The sequence below is a fragment of the Alexandromys fortis genome, unplaced genomic scaffold, assembly GCF_014885135.2.
Source record: "Alexandromys fortis isolate MF-2015 unplaced genomic scaffold, M_Fortis_MF-2015_v1.1 scaffold_17, whole genome shotgun sequence".
NCBI lineage: Eukaryota > Metazoa > Chordata > Mammalia > Rodentia > Cricetidae > Alexandromys > Alexandromys fortis.
The window spans coordinates 2,030,824-2,051,238 of NW_026067896.1; the positions used below are offsets into that span (position 1 = coordinate 2,030,824).

Below are 20,415 nucleotides of genomic sequence, written 5' to 3' on the forward strand. Positions count from 1 at the left end.
AAGGCAGCGGAGCTCCTGGGAAGTTGTCTGATTGACCCTGGGAAGGGCTTGGGGGACGGAGACTCTCCAAACTACACATGGACTTTTATCACATACTAGCTTTGCAGCTTGACTGTTTTCCAGCTACTCTGAGCTGTTTTTAAAAATTGATGATAGCAGACCCTGAATCACAACATTAAAATCATGTGTAGAAGTGCTTAGAAGAAGTGCTGTGAAAACGGTAAGACAGCCATCATGCTGGATTAGTAAGAGTAGTTTACACCTGTAGAAAACAGTGTATGGTAAGTTGCTAATACTTTTATCATACCTATGATTAGCCTACATATATTATTTACTAATATGATCATTCATCTTGATTGTCAATTTAGGACAAATGTGGTTAGGATACTATAATAGTCAACAAATAACTGTTGGATATCTGTTTGCTTTTTGTCATTGCATTCTCAGGAGAGCCTTGAACTTAGGAATTCTTCGAGATCCTGGATCAGAAATTGAAGATAGACAGTACCAGATAGACCTGCAGTCCATCAATATTGGTACTGCCCAGTGGGATCAACTCAAACCAGAGAAAGGGAGTGGCCCAGGAGGACCGCTAACAGAGAGTGAAAGGAACTCTCAGAACCCAGCCCTGGAGTGGAATATGGCCAGCAGGTAGTGAAGGACTGGAAAATGGCTTCCCCTTTCTAACCTTAACATACTCAACATAAATGTTTATATATTGTTTCTCATATTTATTACAAACATGAAATCCATTTTGCAACTATAGCTAGTTTGTTTTTATTGTTCTTATAATAACTCAGAAAGATTATTCCTGGGTTTCATAAATAATATAAACTAGGCACACATAGAGTAAATCCTATTATTTTAAATTTTCTAGGAAATTCTCTGTCACTTTCAGTATGTGTTCTAGGAGGCCGCTTGTTTGTTCGCCGCTGCTCAGCCCTGAAACAATCACACAGACACCATATTATTTGCAATACTGTTTGGCCAATAGCTTAAGCATATTTCTGGCTAATTCGTACCTTAAATTAACCCATCTCCATTAATCTGTGTCTCGCCATGAGGCTGTGGCTCACCAGGTAAAGTTCCGGCATCTGTCTCTAGTGGGACTCCATGGCTTCTCTCTGACTCCGCCTTCTTTCTCCCAGCATTCAGTTTAGTTTTCCCTGCCTAATTCTACTCTTTTGCCCTACCACAGGCCAAGATAGTTTCTTTATTAGCCAATGGTATTCACAACATATAGAGCGGGGAATCCCACATCAGGTATTTTCTTGCTGAGCTAGGCCATTCCTGTTTTTCCCTTTAAGATGGAGTGATGCTTCCTTAGCCTTAGGGGCCCAGATCTAAAGCAGCTCACAATCTCAGTCTGTTGTCTTGAGCCCAAGTCTACCACTAACCTCTGCTTGGTGCTTTGGGTTTTAATTCCTTTTTAGTTTTCAACACTACATATATTACCTGGCAAGATAGTAACAGTTTCTGTAACAGCTGCTCCTTTAGTGTTTCTTTTTCCTCCTGAGATTCAGCTTTGAAAATAATTGATTTATAACATTTTTAATTGCTTTTTTAAAAGCTTATCATCACTTCAAGTGTTTATCAGTGACAGCACAGAGGAAGCACTCTTACTTTGAAACAGAAAATGGCTGTTGATTTGATGAGATCTCCTTTTTCCTGCTGTGGTAATAGAGCTTTTCTAGTTAGTGTCACTGATTTAATTCATCACCCAAGTGAGAACAAAACAAATGATGGGAACAGGGACCTTTTCCTTACCACACTGCTTCAGCTGATGCTCGCTCTTGGTTTGCTGCCATCTTTTCCATTTACCGTCTTTCTAATGCGCCTGTCTTGGCGCTCCCCTCGGAGCACATCATGTCTGGTGTTTCTCACGTCGGTCATTTCATGGAATCTGAGCTATTGGGCTGTAATTATGGTGTCTCTCAGGAGCTGACCCTTCCTCCACAGTCGCAGTTACAGTGTTCCTTCCTGCTGCTCTCTACCCACCAGATCTCTTAACTCTTTCCTGAAATCCAATACTTCTGTGTCACACAACCAGATGATCCAATTTGCTTTTTTGGCAGTTGCCATATAAAGCTCTGCCCACTGGAAATTTCACAAAAGACATTACTGCTCTCTAGACTATTCTCATTTTTCTTAGATATAGAAAGACTTGCATTTTATCTGCGTTTTCACATGAGGTATAATTTATGCCAATTTTCTGCTTTTAACTTTATCATTTTATCACAAGGGAATAATAAGGTTGTATTTATGGAAAATATTAAATTAACTTTAAAGGAAATTTGGAGGTGTGGTTTCTAGTCAAATATAAACAGTGATATTTTATAAAAGGAAAATTAAAACGGCAGAGAGTCACTTGGAACCTCTGGTGTATCCCAGTCATCTGTGTCAGCCGTATGTCCTTTGAATTACTGGCTATTGTGGGTGCCAACAAGGAATAACTTATCAAATGTGCAGAGGTTTAAAGTATAATTAAAATAAGCCAGAAGCTGTGATGGGGACAGCTTACTGCAGGCCGAGTCTAGAAGTTGCTTCCATTTTCTCTTCAGGCTGATAAGGATCCTTCCTTCTTAGAGCACCAGATTTCAAACACAAAAGCTATAGAATATACAAAGAAGGCCTTAATATCTGTATTATTTTCTATAAACTGAAATGGATCTTCAAGCTTGAAGCAAAGAGTTAAGAGCTAAGCACCATGGCTCATCCCTACAATCCCAGCACTTGAGAGGCAGAGGCAAGAGGATCACTGCCTGCTCAAGGCCAGGCTTGTCTTATAAAGGAAATTCCAAGCAAGCCAGAACTGTGTCGGGGGACTTTTTTGGGGAGTAGGAGGGAAACAGAATGTACTGATGAACCTAATGAGACTGGAAACATGGCCATTGTCATATGGAACATACACTATTAAAAATAAACAGCTAAAAATTACAAAATAGTAAGTTGATTGACGATGACAAAAGAGCTGAGACTTGGGGGAACAGGAGGGACTGCAGACAGAAGCACGTTCACTGACGTGGAGTGGCCGGAGTGTGTCTGCATCTCTCAGAGGCAGAGTTGGAAGCCTGTACAGAACTGAAGGGCTGACCAGATGATACCAAATAGGCACTCTCAGAACGGTGGTGCGATTTACAGGAAGACTCAAGGGACAAAAACTTTCTTTTTAAACTCTTTGACTAACATTTGTTTGTCTTATCTTTTTAGCATACGGCGACATCAAGAAAGGAGAGCGATTTTGACCCCCATCCTGACAGATTTTTCTGTCCGGATCACTGGAGCGCCTGCCATCATTTTCACTAAAATAATCTCCCCAGAAAATATGCACACGGAGGTTAGAGCTGAATATAAACTTGAGTTTAATTTAAGCAGTGGAGTACTGTGCTTGTGTCATGGAGAGTTGACTGCTTCAGCCTGTCTTACATCAAATTAGCTAATCAGTAATGACAGTCACCATGGAAACTAACCAGTGCCAGGTAGTCCACTGCCCATGCTAATCCTCTCAGGCTGCTCTCGTAACTGCATCTTATAGGTGAGGATACTGTGGCCCACCTGGGCTTGTGTTTACTAAGGGAGCATTTCAGGTCTGTTAAGTGAGTTAGGAGCCATAGTATTTTCAGGTAACCATGCATCTCTTATAATCCATTGTTAAGTGAAAAGGGCTTTGTATATTAATTTAAAACAATAGAACGTTAGATTCCTTCTCTGACTTTTTGAAAATTTTTTTATAATCTCATTTGAGGTTTATAATATTTTAGTTTGGCTTCTTTTTAATTAATTAAATTTTTACTTATTTTTTCACACAATGTATTTGATCATATTCTTTTCACTCCCCCACCTCATCCTAGATCTTCCTCAATTCACGGTCAGTCAGTTGGTCTCTCTGTCTGTCAGTGTCTTTCTTTCTCTCTCTTTTTATCAAAAACAAAAAGAGGCTGTATATGCTTGCAAAATGCCTTTAATCCCAGCACCTGGGAGGCAGAGGCAGGTGGATATCTGAATTTGATGCCAGCCTGGTCTACAGAAGTGAGTTCCGGGACAGCCAGGGCTACAGAGAGAAATCCTGTCTCAAACACAAAACCAAAAACTAAAAAAAGAAGCAAACTAAAAAAACCACCTGAAAGACAAAAAATAACACATCAAGCTTGCATGCACACACATACATACACATGCACACACACACATACAGCATGAAATCCATTATGTTTTGTCCAGCTATTCCTAGGCTGGGCATTGGGCTTGCCCTAGACTGTGAATTCCATACCCGGTGACACTCCATTAGAGAACATTTTTTTTTCTTTTCTCTTTCCCCACAGGTAGCAGTTGAAAATAGCTTTTCAGTTAAGGGAAAGACTGTGTCTATTTCCCCTTCTCCATCCTGGGATTTTTGTCTGGTTTGAGCCTGTGCAGTTCTTGCGGGTGCTATCTGAGGCTCTGTATCCGAAGTATATCACTCTTGTTGTATTGGAAGGTCCACCACTTCTGACTCTTACAATCTTCCTGCCTTCTCTTCCTTATAGATCCCAGGCCTTGAGGTGGGGAGAGCTCTACAGATGTCCCATTTGGTGCAGAGCTCTCTATACAGTGTCTCATTGTGGGTCCCCATGTTAGTTACCTTCTTCAAGAAGAAGCTTCTCTGAGGAGGGTAGACTGATACTATGATTCGAATCTCAGCTTAGGAGAGTGGTTGTGGGTGGAGTCCCCAAAACATGGAGCAGGTCTGGAAGGAAAGGCTGCACCAAGAGACTGACTTCCTCCTGGATAGAAGTGGGCCCGTATTATAGCCCCCAAAGGTATATAAGGAGTATGTCTTATGTTTGGTTTCTTAGTAACAAAGCTGGTTTTGTACAACACTTGAGGAGGTGCTTTTCTCCCAAACTGTCACTGCTGTGAAAATATGAGCTAAGGTGCACACGTTCCTTTATATTAGAGAGCTGTTGAACTTCCTGTCTTTACTTGGTTCACAAAAATTAAATATTGGGTCTGATTTGTAGCTCCCTCTTAGAGTACTTAGCTGCTATGTGTGAAACCGTGAGATTGACCCCCAAAACCACCACCATAATAAAAGAAGAACAAATAACCAACAACAAGAAGAAACAAAAGAAAATGGACAAGGAAGAAAAACACAGATCACTTTGAAATAAGAACTTATTCCTAGAAATATTCCTTTCTTATATTCTTAAGAACTTACTATCACAAAGTTAAGAAATGAAAATAAAAATATATCAAAATGTAAATATAATCCTATCCCAGCTTAATTAATTGGTAATTTGGTTTGAAGGCCTTAGTAATAATTCCTCGTCCCCACGGGAAGGACTGGAAGGGAAGCAGGAGCTGGGCTGCTTTGTGCCTGCTGGCGTTGGAGGCCTCAGTGGCCGCTCTCTTCCATTCCTCCCATCAGCTCCCTCGCACTTTTCTTAGTTGTCTCATCAAGTGCCCAGTTCACCTCCAGGGTTTCCAGGAACTGACCCAGTCAAAGCAGGTCATTCCAGGAAGGATGCAAGTGGAAATTATCCTTGCTGTTATAAGTTACTCACCCTACCCACTGCATTTCACACCGTTAGCACTAGAACAGGAGTGGTCCTCCTCCAGTTATAAGACATATCCGCTAATACAACTGTTATTTTTGTAGAAATTTATATTCCTTTAAGACATGTTATAATGACAAGACAATTTTTTAAAAGTACTCCTAATCATTGTCCTTTCTCAATATGTCTTGAGAAATAAAATAAGAATTCAAGTATAATAAACAAACACAGCACATTTGTGAAGAAAGTTTATTTAACAAAAAAAAAGATTATCATGCCAGACATGTTCTTTATCTTTTATTAAAAGCAGCTCTAAACTGTCTGCTGTGTATTTAGCCCAGCCATGGTGTCCGTAAGTCTATTCTTTGTATGACACTAACAAGGAGATCTGCTGGACGTTTGCAGACATTTGGACATTGTCCACGTGCACCCCATGACAAGAGGCAGGGCTTGTGCTTATGAACTTCTGGCGCTTCTGGGTTGCTTTGTTTTGTTTGCCTCCTCTGGGTGGCTTCTAATGTCCCAGTGATGCGGTTATGAAAACAGCACCAGTTAGGCAGCGGCCATCTGCCCAGTGCTGCCAAGGTTTAGCAGTGTCAAGAGAGAAGTCAGTGTTCACACTGAGGAGTCTCCAACTGGAGTTTTCACCGTCACTCCAGAGCAGGTTGGCAGCTGTGCCCAGGTCTGCTGTGGAGCTGGATGTGGAAAAGGTTCTCAGGACCCGTCCATACACTTGAATTGGTGAACAAGATCCTACTGCAAAATCATACCGTTAACTAAATGTAAAGCAATGACAGTGGTTCAGAGTGTGGGGGAAACAAATGAGTATGAGAAGATGGAGAAATTCCTTTTGCTTCTTGACTTACATGTATAGCAAGCAACCCAACAGAGAGCACACCCTTCTAAGTACTTGTTAAATTGATCCTTTAAGATATGCTAGTGGCTGTGCTTGTTAGTTTTGCTTTTCTCACTAATAAGTATGTGTACTTGAGTCCCTAGAGAGTTAGAACATGGTGTGCATTCAATAACAAGAATAAAGTATCTGAGGACTATCATTTAAAAAAATTTCTTTTGAACCTGTCTTCCCCTTCTTTAGGAGATTTTAGTGTGTGGCCATTCCTTGGAAGTGAACATAACCACAAACCTGGACTTCTTCCTAAGTGTGGCTCAAGTTCAACTCTTACATCAGTTAATAGTAACAAATATGACTGGATTGGAGCCATCCAACAAGGCCACAGAGGTAACTGTTACCTGGTGTTGATTCTGCCAATGTTACAAAGGAAAACTTAATTAACCAACTGCTTTCTGTTAACTAACCTCTTAACTTTTTTCACAATATGGTCATAGATCATTTTAGATCGATGTTTTATGTATTTTTTAATTTGAGTAGTCCCTTTTCCTCTTGTCCTGCAACTTCAACAAATCATTGTGGACCAACCTTGGAAAATCTCTTATTAGGATGTGAGAGCCTGGTGCGATTTTTTACATACTCAGCTGTATTCTGGGAGGACCTCATTATGTGAGCTTTGTGAGCGTTCTATAGGAATATCTCCAAGAAATAACATCAAAAGCGTACATGTTGTATGCTTGGTAGTGGATGGCCGTGATTATAGGTTGAATGCCTGCTTAAAATTTCAGTTTTCTTGTGTTGATTCACTGAAAGCCTACAATTGCCTTCCATAGAGTAAAATGCTCACAGAATAGCTGGGGTGTACCTCATTAGATGGACCCCAGAAAGCTCATCTGCTTCTGTTTCCGCACTTCAGTCGGATCTCTACCGGAACTGGTCTTCCCAGAGAACTCACGTCTGAGCCGTGGCATGTGAGAGCAGTTGCTCTTCTTCTGGTGGGTGATTCAGAATGCACCTTAGGTGCTCCTGCTAAATGGAGGACAGGCACTGTGGCCTTGTGCTCTAGGCAGGCACAGGTCTTCACAGGGAAATGTGGTCATTCTGCCCATCGTATAGGTGAGGGCAGAATGACCACATGCCTGAAATAGGCCCAGATTTAGGAAATGAGGTGCCTCAGAGTCGAATTGCAGCCTTTCAAGCCTTCCTGTCTGCCAGAAGCTGTGTCGTTCTCCCCGTGGTCTAAATAAATAAATAAATAACAAAGTTAAGTATAATAAAGCTTAAAATGTTTGTAAATGGAGTTTCTCTAACCTGATCATCCTTTACCTCTCATAACGTGTTAATTCAAGTAATGGTTTTAAAATGACTATATATCTATGTAGTACCCAAATGTTTCCCTAGCATATAAGAAAGTCCATAAAAATATAATTGTTTGACATGAAAATGAACAAATTAAAAATATATTCTCCATGCATTTTCAGTATGTTTATGAAGCAACTGATGATGGAGAAGAGAATTTTATATTTCCATGGTACTTCTGTCTGTTTATTTGTTGTTATTGACTCTCATAGCAAAGAAATGTAACTCAGATTGTGGGTTTGTTTTGGGAATTCATACAACTTCACAACATGGTTACATGTCATCTACATACTTGTGTTGGTAGGTCAGGTCTCAACACTCCGAATTCATAACGGCTGTGACAATAACTTGAGTCATTCCTTATACTCATTAGATAGAAGGCATGGTGGCAGCTTTTAAGATGCCTGTAGCTCCTTGTTCTTCTTGTGGTCATTTTGAAAGCAGAGGCTCTGTGATCCTTTACAAAGGGTGAGCTTTATGTTCTGTGCATTCACAATTGATAGGGAAAGACCAGACAGGGATGACAAAGAATAGTTTGGTATTAAAGAGTTATTTGAGGGAAAGCTCATCACTGGGGAGAAGTCAAGACTGAGCAGTAGAGCTTTATTTGTGGAGAAAACAGAAAGCTGCGTTTGTCCTTACTACTAAGGCATTTCCCTTATATAAATGAGAAGGAACCAGGACCTGAGAACCTAAGTGAATGCTAGTTGTGGAGTACTCTATAGCCCCGGGCTATCACGGACGTGTAAAGACAGAATGGAAGGGTGACTGTGGAAGTAAGGACCGGGAGGAAGGACGTTCTCTTTCAAGGGTTCCTAAAACTGACTGCAAATATTATAGTGTCATTGCATTAAAGCTTTAAAGCACAGTTAAAATTTGAATGCATGTGGATATTTTAAGAAATAAATCAGAGCATTCTTATAATAAAAGAAAACTAATAATTATTGTAAATGTTCCTAAAGTTATCACTATCACTGTATAGATGTATAGGACATTATAAGAAATATTTCAAGAAACAAAAAATTCTGCCGTCAGATTATTTTATTCCAGTAATAGAAAAAATTCACCATAAAGATTATTTGTATGTTATTTTAAAACATTTTAGGGGGGCATCAGTCAATAAGATGGAAGATAACAATACATCTATAAAATCATGAAAAATACATATAAGATACTAAATCTATTAATTCAGTGTATTTTTCTAGTGCATGTTGTTTTCCTTGAGTAGATACCCTAACTTTAGCAATTAAGACCATCTGGGTGAGCCGTCGCAAAGTCGCTTCTGTGCTGTTGAATCTCCCACCTCATCCTGCCATGTTTTCCCACTTTGATCTCAGTAAGCTGTTTCTTTCTGATACTTCCCTCTACATTTCTAATACAGGACCAGACAACCACCTCTTGATTCTATATGGTCTTAGCTGCTCACATACTATGCCGTCCATCATCCCGATGTTTACACTTTATATTCCTCTTTGCCAGTGTGAAGTGTTTCTTTATCAGAATTCCATACATCATATTCATTGCATAGTGGAGTAGGATAATATGATCTTCCTTTTATTTTTCATATTTCCTGAAATTAGTTTTAGCAGTATTTCTTCATTTTTAGAAACTGTTTTGAGAACTTACACTACATCACTCCTCTCCTTCCTCTCCCTGCTCTTGTTTCCCTCCTTCCTCCCCAAATCATGACCTTTCTTCTCTAATTATCATTGTTCTGTATATATTCAAAAATAGACAGACACACACACATATACAACCAAAACCCACTGAGTTTGTTTAGCCTTGCTCATATTTCCATATTTCAGAGCTACCCACCGTGATTGGACAGCCTCTGTGGGAACTGGTCCGTGGAGGATACTGAGTCTCCCTCTCAGCAGCCAGTGACCACTGTAGCTCACCGTGCAGGGTGAGACCTAGTGGAATCTCCTGTATCGCTGTGCCGTTGAGAGCTCCCGGGCATTGTCACTGCCATGTTTAGGGAGCATGAGCCACGGGCATCTGTGGTTTCCGGTCGTTGTCCCCAGTCTGTATCCTACGCATCCAGAGTCTCAACACCATGCTTAGCGATCCACTTTCATACTTGAACCGATATACATTACCACCTCTGTCCCTGTCCCTCACCTCAAACCACGTTCCCTAGCATGTTTTCCTCCTTAGCAGTCTTGGTCTGTCCTGTAGACCACATACACCTTAGCTCAAAAGAACCAGGTAAGAGAAAACTTTGATTTTTGAAGTAGATGTAAAGATTTTTTTGAGGAAGTCTAGGAGTCAAGAAAGCAATGTTCGATGAATATAAACTGGTGAATTTACCAATGACTTTGTTCCACCTTAGTAAACTATTAAGTATTTTGAGTTGTGATACTAATATAGTATAATAGCATGTAAAAGTTGAAATGTGTCTTTTCATCACTGGCTAAGATAGTTTCCTTGGATGTTTTTAAAATTTATACGATAGACTATAGCATATTAGATATTTTCTTTGGACTGTGATTATATGGAAAGAAAGTGATGATAGTGATTTTTATACTAGATATTAGTAATAATTTATTAATATGTATTAATAAATAGTAGATGTTTCAGGCATTTATTTTTTCTTTTTACTTTAACTTAGAAATAAACTGCTTTTAGTTTGCTCTCCAATGTAGGGGTAGAAACTTTTTGTTTGAAGTTAAGGATTTGTTACCAATATTGTAATCTAGGAATCAGATTTGAAGGTAAAGAATAGGGAAAGGAGCTCCTCCGTGTGTGGTGGTGCATGACTTGAGTAAATGGGATAGCTAGGGTAGTGTTCATCCTGAGAACACGGAAGCCGGGCGCTGTGAGCCCAGCATGAGGGAGTATGCTTGTGTCTTGATAGAGAAGTTGGGATTGACAGAGAAAAGCAGTCTGTTCATTTCCTCTGTAAATACTCACCTCCACCTCTGCATCAGACAATATCATGAATACTAAAAGAAATAATGCATGTCAGGTGTCTTCTAGTGTACATATAATCATAGTTCATTGAAAATATCTATTCTGTTTCTCACTTGTGCCAGGATTTCTAAGCTAAGCTCTGTAACCAGTTTGCTGTCTGATCGTCCATCGTGTATCAACCTTATTGAGATTAAAGGTGTGGTTGTCAGGGAAGCAAAGAATCCAGGCTTAGAAATTAAATTTGCCATTAATGAGTATTTAAGGGTAAAGTGATTGCCACACAAGTTTGAAAACCTAATTTCAGACCCTGAGAACTCGTGTAAAGCCAGATGTGGTGGCAAACATTTGTAATCACAGCAATCCTGTGACAAGATGGACAATGCAGACAGGAACGTTCTGGAGGCTCTGGCCTTTCATAGGCAGCAGCAGACAAGAAACTCCACCTCAAAAGAGGAGGAAGGGATGGAACAACACCCAGGATTATCCCTGCCCTGCACATGCACACCATGGCACACATGCCCACATTCAGTCCAACTCCCCTGGCCCCTGGTACATATCCATCTCAACTTTATGCCCTCTTTGGTTTTTGTTTGGTTTTGTTTTCCTAAACCAAATCAGTTTATCTAGGGAAGAAACTATTTAAGAAAAGAATGGAACATACATTTTGAAGTGTATCTTTGGGAACCAGTTTAAAGACTTGAATGGATGGGATAACATAGTCAAGGTGTTACTTTTGTGAAAACCAGTATGTTTTTCTCTTGCTAGATTTGTAGTGGTGTTCACTAGAACATAAGTGTATTAGAAGGAACGAGAATGGCAGACCACCGGCTAGGAGCATGCATGCTAGTGATCCTGGGATTGTGGAAGTGGAGGCAGAAGCATCAGGAGTTCATGGTGTTCCTTGGCTCCAAGGAAAGCCACCCTAGGACACAAGGAGACTTGTCCTAGAAAGACAGGAATGAAGAGGTAGGAAGAGAGTGTGAGAATGGGGAAGGCAAGAAAAGAGTGGAGGAAGAGGAGGGTAAAAGGGAAGAAAGAAACAAGCAAGGAAAGAGGAGAGGAAAGAAAAAGTTACCACAGAACCATTATTTCTGAAGAAGAATGTGAGTATAGAAACAATCCTAGAGAATAAAATCTAGCAAAACAGAAATAGAATTTTATACCCATGATCAAATAGTATTTACCTAGAAGTACAAGATTGACTTAATTTTGATAATTGAAACATCCAATGAAGAGAATTTTAAGAAATAGATCATTAAAGTGAAAAGTGTTTGGCAAAAGCTTGAGTGCTGTCCCGAACAAACGAGGGGTAAAAGGAGGGGCTTCTTTTGCTTGGTAACTGACTTCTGTAAGAACCCCTTCGTGCCAAAGGCAGAAACTAGAGCAGAGCAAAGCTGTCTTTTAGTTTCTCTGTTCCCCATGGAACTGTGCTTCTAGCCATGGTGGGAAGGCAAAGAGAAGAACAAAAGGTTTCACGGTTAGGCAGATAGAAGTCAGAGGACCTCCTCTTGCAGAGGAGATGGACTTCTATGTAGAAAACCACAGTATACTAAAATTTAGAATTGATAAGAGAATTTATCAGCTTTCCAAGATATTGTTTGTATGCCCTTGCAATCGGTTATTATAAAGGAAATTAAAGAAACTATTTTGTAACATCACAAAGAATAAAATATATAGAAAAATTAACAGAAGACCTACAAGTTCTAAATAAACTTTAATATTCATAATGAAATGGAAAAACTCAATAGGCAAAAATCTTTAAAAAGACGGATGAGTTAGAGACCTATACTGCTTTTTATAAATGCTTAAGACAGAGGCTTGATGGTGAAAATGGTATCACATTGTGGTGAAGACAGCAGAGTACAGTGGCCAGCTCTCAAGTGTGCAGCTGGGACATTTTGACAAAGTAGTCTGTGCAGGTCAGTAGCAGAAAAGGACAATCATTCCAGTAAATGGAGCTGGAAGAGTCCCATGCCAAGGTCTTTACACAGCTCATAGGGTTGAAGTCCCTCATCAAAAGCCAACACCAGACTCTTAGAACTCTGGGCATACAACTTCATGAGTTCAAGTTAGACCCTTTCTTCTCTTTTAGATGTTATGCCAAAAACTCATGGAACCACTTAAAAAGAAAAAGATTCTCTAAGAATTTAAATTTGTATACTACAAAGGACATTACTAACAAAATGAACTTATATAATGGGGGAGAATACTTGAAATTTGTGAATCTGATAAAAGTTCCCTATCTGCAATGTGGGTACGTTTCTTGTATATGTATATATATAGTATATGTATATATACACTTCATATATTGTATATATGTATAATGTTTATACAAATCATAAAATTTATGACATTTTATATTTATGTTACTGAACTGTCAAACTAGAATATAGAATATAGCTACTCACTAGCATTTTGAACAGGAATAGGTACAAATATTTTGAAAATGGTTGAGATTTGAGGTCTCAGTCATCAAAGCCCCCAAAGATGTTTCTCTGACGTGTCAGATGCCCTCACTTAAGATCTGGGATGGTGGCTCTCCTTCTGTCATTCCTAAGGCATCTGTGTGGATTGATCAGGTTCTAGTCTGCATATTCAGAGAAGAAGAAATTGGATTGGGGAGCAGTGTGCATAGCTATCCACGTGAGAACAAACTCTGAAGCAGTATGCATCATTTGAACTCAACGTCCCGTCAGGCAGAACTCAGAGTGTGTTCACCTTCAACTGCAGAAACAGGAACAGAAATGTTACCTTTCTATAATATCCAACTGGCCAAAATTTTACAGCCATATTCTTTTCCAAGAAATACTTGGACATAAGGAGACCATGGGTGAGTCCATGCATATAGTCCGCAGTCTTAGCCACAGGGACTTTGAAGTTACCATCTAAGCAGAGTAAAAATACTCTTCTTGAGGCAGCTTTGCATCTTTCACAATACAGGAAACATCCTCACACAGCCTAACATTTCATACGTATCCTATGCTAGAAATAAGCGCAGCTTGCAGAGCAGTGGGTGTTACTGTATAATGTGATGATAGGCCTTACATTTTGAGACAAGTCTGCTGAGTAGGCCTGGTTGACCTAATATTACTATTGTAGCCCAGGCTACTCTCGAACCTACAGTAACTCCCATACTTCAGCCCCTCAAAGTGCTGAGGTTACAGGAATTCCCACCCCCACCCCACCCCCGCACCCAGCTAGACAGCTTGGTTTTTTGGTGGTAAAGTACATTTTTCTGTACCATGTGATTTTGAAGCTAGCGTTATGTAGTTGTATGTACATCTGTTGGGGAAAGGGCCACTTGTTGGTTCCTGGCTGCCCAGCTAGTTTAGCCCTGAAATAATCACACAGAAACTGTATTAATTAGATCACTGCTTGGCCCATTAGCTCTAGCTTCTTATTGGCTGACTCTTACATCTTAATTTAACCCATCTCCATTAATCTGTGCATCACCACGAGGTTGTGGACTACCAGCAAAGTTTCAGCACATCTATCTCTGGTGGTTGCGGCTCCATGGCATCTCCAGACTCCACCCTTCTTTCTCCCAGCATTCAGTCCAGTCCTCCCCCACTACCTAAGTTCTGCCCTATCAGCAGGCCAAAGCATTTCTTTATTCATTAATGGTAGTCACAGCACACAGAGGGGACTCCCATGTCATGCATCATCTTCCAGGCGCAGTCATTGGCTGGTGTGGCTACAAGCTCAGGAGAGGGCAGTATTTGATAAGAAGGTCTCTGAGAAGAAGCCCCCTTCAGTGGCTCATGCACTCATCTGTGACTGCTGATGCTTTCGTTGGCCACAGCCTGTTCTGACTCCTGATCACTGTCGTGTGCAGGAAAAGGAGGAGATAGGAAGTGAATGCACAGAGGCGAAGCTGGGGGCGGAGGGTGTTGATGGCATCATCTGACTTCTTGATACAGTTCTTGTACGTATGGTGAGAGAAATATTCTACAGAGTTCTGGGCAAATCTTCCCTTCCTTGTCCTCCTCTGTGGAGTTGCCACAGTGGAAGTAATTGGTGACACTGTGACGAGGTAGTGAAGGAAGTCACACAGCACTGAGACGTAGATGGCACTTTGCAGTATGTGAGGAGGATACTGCACACTGTTAGGACACCGGTATCTGGGTGTCAGGGTGTAGAGCGGATGAGTCAGGCATGGTCCTGAGAATGGTGGATGACACTGAGTAAACGCCTCACTCCATGAGCTAACGGCTGAGTTCTGTAATTCATGGAAAATACAAGGTCTGTACAACCGACAACCCCAGGGAATTCAGAGACATTGGCACCTAACAGTGAGTGGGGGCACGGAGAGCATGCTGGTGTCCTTCACAGCTCCGCCCATTCCAGCCTACAGGAGGCGTCTGTAGGCGTGTGGCCTTCAATTTTCCTATTGCCGTGTCAGAGGTTAGCACCACATATTGCTACATATTGTTTCAAAAAGCAACAATTAATCTATCTTGTTTGTTCTTACACTATGACCACACTTTTCAAAGCAAACTAAATAAAAGAGGAAGAGGGCTGAAAGCCCTGGGTTATGCTCATTTGCCTTGTTTGTAATGATTGTTACTCCTTCATAGCAAGTAATCATCTAATTAGGCCTCCTCACAGAGGTGGTGTAAGGAGTAACACATGCTCGCTTTCAGTCCGTGCCTGAGAGGGGGTGAAGCCTTGGGGGGCAATGTGGAGCATGTTTTTGGAAGAGAGACCAGAACCACATCTTTGGAGATGTGCTGTGGGAGGCCTTTGAACCAGGTGGCCTGTGTCCTGGAGAAGGATGTGAGCCGCTCACAACACTAATTGAGCATCGCTTCCTTTGCCTCCCTTCCTTCCTCCCCCACTTGACCACTTACTTGGTCTTAGGCACTTCCTTAGCTCTATTTTCCCGTCTGCCCCCATCCAGATGCCTTGCTAGTCAGTCCGCTGTGTGTGATGGCTTTACTGTTTTTTAAGAAAAAGACTTGCTTGTATGAAAGAATTCATTTTATTTCATTCAGCCATCACAAAATCTACAGTACATTACCTGGGCTCCTTTTCTATTCTTAAAGTAATGGATATTTTTACACCCAAAGTGACATTTGTTTCCCCAGACTTTCTCCTGTTACTACATCTAGACTCTACAAGTTCCAGTGGATAAAAAACATGTCAAGATCACATCTTACAGCACGTTATTGTCAAACTGTCCTTTGTTCCTGCTGCCTCTTCACGCTCAACAAACCAGTGTCCTCACTGGGCTGCCGTTCTTGCCCTCCCAACCCTAGACCTCACTCAACAGTTATACCATAATTTATCTTCTTCCTGTTCATGCTCAGGTGTCTTCGCTTCTGTTACTTTAATAATTGGTTCTTTCATCTGTATTTTTCTATTTCCCAGTGATTTTTTTAGAACCATGTTCTTGTGTTGAAAAAATATTTTTATGTATTTTATGGAAAGAGAAATTCCCAAGGAAAATAGTTTATAACTAATTTGCTATCATTCTAGTGATAGCCAAGTGGCCGCTGAGAATCATGGACTGGAGCCCATGATTTAGCTTTCTACATTTCTACCAAGCCAGCTGGAAGCTTTTCTTGCAGTCACGTAAGACAGTTGCCATAAAGGATGGACAGCAGAGCCATGAGAGACAATGTGAGGCCAGCGGCAGTTTTCATGTGATTTCAGTTCTCATATTTATAGACCTTTGCCTCTTTCTCAAGGTGTTTCATATCAAATACCTAAAATTCTTCTAGATCATAGAGCTCTATGTAAGATAAACACCAGGGCTTACACTTTAGTCATCTTCCTTCTGTACTTTTAAGTTTTTACACAAAGGAGTATGAGCTAGGTAGTCCCTATACTAACCACAGTTATCTCCCCCACTAGGGATAAACCCTGGTCCCACTGCCAGTGGCCCTACAGACTGGCCAAGCCACATAACTGTCACCCACATTCAGAGGCCCTAGTTTGGTCCTATGCAGGTTTCCCATCTGTCTGTTCAGAGTCAGTGAGCTCCCTCTAGCTCAGGTCAGCTGTCCCTGTGGGTTTTCCTTCATGATCTTGGCCCCTTTGCTCACATAATCGTCCCTCTCTCTTACCCCCCCCCCCCATGCTTGGCAGTGGATCTCTTCATCTACTCCATCAGTTACTGGATGAAGGTTCTATGATGACAGGGTGGCTATCGATCTGATTACAGGGGAAGGCCGGTTCCGGCACCCTCTCCACTACTGCTAGGAGTCTTGCTGGGGTCATCCTTGTGGATTCCAGGGAGTTTCCCTAGCACCGGATTTCTCCCTAACCCCACAGTGGTTCCCTCTGCCAAGATGGCTTTTTCATTACTCTCCCTCTCTGTCCCTCCAGAATTGACCAACAGTACTTTTTAAAAGGATGAAATTTATTATTTATGAATTATTTTGTAAACCTAGCTTTAAAAAAAATGCTTGAATTGTTGGTAATGCTGTTGCAGTAAACAAGACCCCAGACCCAGGCACTCTGCATTCGTGTCCATTGTCTGTTGACTGAAAAGCCCGAGACTGTGATACCATCCAGCTGTTGTTTGGTCTCACCTTGCATGAGGGTGGGTGCTCTAAGTCTTTTCTTTACCTTACCTCGTTCATTTTGTAATGCGCCTCTGACTTAGAGATTCCAAATTGTAAAGATGTGCAAACTGAATTTCAGGAAGGTCTCGACATTCGCAAAAATAGATAGCTGCTATCAAAGCAACGTTTCTGGCGTTCTGTGTCTCTGTCTCCCACTCCTTCCCCCCCCCCCGCCAGTGTCTTGCTCTTTTTTCTCATCTCTCCCTCCTCCCTTCTTCTTTCCTCCTGCCCTCCCTCTTCTCCTCATTTCCCGTTATCCCATACTAGTTCTTTCTCTCCCTCTGCTCTTTTAACTCCCTCACCTCCTAGTGAAAATGCTCAGAGTATGTTGAGGTAGTTCCCTAACTTACATGAGTATGGGGACTACACAGAGCAACCTTTGTTCTCGTCTCCCCTCACTGTGTTACCCATGCTGGGCTGGAAACTCCTCCTGCCTAGGTCTGTTGAGCATCTTAGGGCTGAAGACAGTCACCCCGTTCCCTTTTCCCTGCTCTTGACGCTTCAGGATTCCAGTACTGCCTTTATGCCGTCAGTACCTAAGGATGTTAGGTTGAACTGTGACTGGTTTTTTGTTTTGTTGTTGTTGTTTTGTTGTTGTTTTTTTTTTCGAGACAGGGTTTCTCTGTGGCTTTGGAGCCTGTCCTAGAACTAGCTCTGTAGACCAGGCTGGTCTCGAACTCACAGAGATCCGCCTGCCTCTGCCTCCTGAGTGCTGTGATTAAAAGCGTGCGCCACCATCGCCCGGCGAACTGTGATTGTTTTATGTTTTAGGCTTTATTTCTAAATATGAAAAAATAAACATCAAAATGTCACTAGAGATTGAAATGAATTGGAGTGAGAAGGAAAACTGATAGAATAATGCCATAAATTAGTGAGAGGACAGGATTTTCCTGAAAAGACAGGCTGACTTTAGAGTGTGTTACACTTGTCGTGCAGCAGGGGAAGCCAGTTGACAGCAGAACTCAGTACATTTGTGAGTGTAGTTGATGGGCAGCCAAGGAGATGCCCACCTGACGACTTGTTTTTATTCTGATTAGGCTGTACCGTTGTGTCTTAGGAATAACAACTGGGGCTAGAGGTGGAAATGGAGCGGGAACCTGTTGATTATACTGAAATTCTAACTTTTTACCTGGTACATAGAGATCAGAATCTATAGAAATGAATACATAATAGGAGATTTTAATGAATTATTTAAAAATAAATAAAACTAGAGCAATATAACAACATAAATTCAGAGCTAGGCAGCCAAACCTCAGACTTTATTCTTTCTGGAAGCCCAAGGGAAAGAGATCCAAATATAGACACTAGTAAGCTGCTTAAAGGCGATCCTAGTTTTAGAGTGTATGTCATCCATTTAGATAATTGTAAAGTTTTAGGCTTACACAGTAGTGTAAAAGATTCCCTTATGCCTTTTACCTAGTAATGTTCTGTGATGTAAATTTGCCGGAAGCTAATAACCAGCACTGATGCATTATTAATATTAATTAGATATCACAGTTTTCTTGGGGTTTACCAGTGCTCCTCACTAGGAGAGGATTTTGTTTCAGGATCCCATCCATAGCTCCTCATTGTTCTGTCTCCAGGGGTTGCCTCAGACCAGAAGCTCTTGACCTATGGGTTATGATCCCTTTGATGTTTGACTAACCCTTTGACAGGGGTCACCTAACACCATCAGAAAAACAGATGTTTGCATTATTGTTCATAACATGTAGCAAAATTACAGCTAAGCTGTAGGAATTATAATTTATGGTTGAGGGTCAGCACAACATTAGGAACTGTAACCCCTGTCTCAGACGTTGTCAGTTTCTCACAGTCCCCTTGTTTTGCATGGCATTGGCTGTTCTGAGTAATAGATTAATGGCAGTACCTATCTAAACCATGCAAAATCCTTCTGTTCAGATTGGTGTGTTAGGGTATACAAGTAAAATACTTTAGAATCTTTAAAAATATACCTGTAAGTGTTAAAAGAATTAAAGACCAATTAATAAACATGTGTCACAGTGTGAGTAATCAGTAATGTGCCAGGCATTTCCACACCTCTACATCCTTAATATCTTCATCTGCAGAGTGAGGCTTCAAGCTGGCCTGTTGGGCTGTCACTTCCTCTGCTAGTCGCCATTGGTGTTTTGATGATCTGAGAGAACGCCCAGATAGACCTCCAGAGTGGGGACAAACAGGAGTTAAAGTGACTTCATGCGACAGGTTTTCTTAAAACTGATAATAAATCCTAAATTTACTTTAAACCAGCCATTTGGTATACACACCATTTTATGACTTACAAAAGGTAAAAACAAGTTTAAGATGGAAGAAGACCGTCTGGTGGCCGGGAAACGAGCAGGCAGTCTCCAGCTACAAGTTTGCACGTTAGAGATGGATGTGTGTTTTTACATGAAGAGACTTTCTGGGCGGAGTGTTTGATACTGTAAGACATAGTGCTTCCTCATTGTTTTTCTGGGTTTGTATTTTAAATTTGTAATCACTGCTGAGAATATCATTTTACATAAATACATTATAGAAAATTATAGAGATATGTTTAGGGCTTTCAGAAGTTTTTAGAGATTCTGTCCTAATCCTAAGCCAAACTTTAATTATTAGTTAGAAGCAATGTTTTTATTAGTTTTTCTTCGTAACTTGTTATTGATTCTTTGTCACTTTCCCATCATACACCACAACCCCACTCAGCAACAGCATCTTAGGAAAACCCTGAAAAATTTGGGATAATAGTCAAGTCCTGGAAAAGCTAGCTGCATTATCTTTCATTTAGACTCTGTGATAGGAAAGTGTAGATCTTATCTGCAGTCTTAGCTGGATAGTCTCTGAGCGTAGACATCTCAGCTAGCAACCTTGCAGTTGTTGCGGATGCAGAACTTTGAGGAAACTCAGCAGAGGCCTTCTCAGAGGCTGAATCGCCTGGGTTACTTGTCTTTATTGGTGTCTGATACTTTTTTCTGAAAACACATAAACTTTCAAATGCATGTCTGCATTAGCACAAGTAGGAAATGTGCAGTGTGCACATCCAGCTAAAAATATTTTTTTTGTTTTGTGTTTGAGCAGGTAGAAGGCATTTGTTAACTTTATAAAGTTTGTTTGAACTGCATAACCAAATCTTGGTTTATACCATATGAAAGGATGGCATGTCTTAATAAGTCATGAGGACTCTGTAGCCAACAATATTTACCATGTCTCATCCAGT

General features: G+C 40.9%; 1 protein-coding gene across 4 annotated transcripts in view; it reads left to right on the plus strand.

Moving 5' to 3' along the window:
- Vps13b (vacuolar protein sorting 13 homolog B) overlaps window positions 1–20,415 on the plus strand; it is a 399,494-nt gene that overhangs the window by 222,315 nt on the left and 156,764 nt on the right. For all 4 annotated transcript variants that reach the window (XM_050163211.1, XM_050163229.1, XM_050163202.1 and 1 more), the window contains exons 31-33: window positions 448–651; window positions 3,211–3,337; window positions 6,628–6,771. In XM_050163211.1, coding sequence (XP_050019168.1) covers window positions 448–651; window positions 3,211–3,337; window positions 6,628–6,771 — 475 coding nt within the window. The remainder of the gene's footprint in view (window positions 1–447; window positions 652–3,210; window positions 3,338–6,627; window positions 6,772–20,415) is intronic.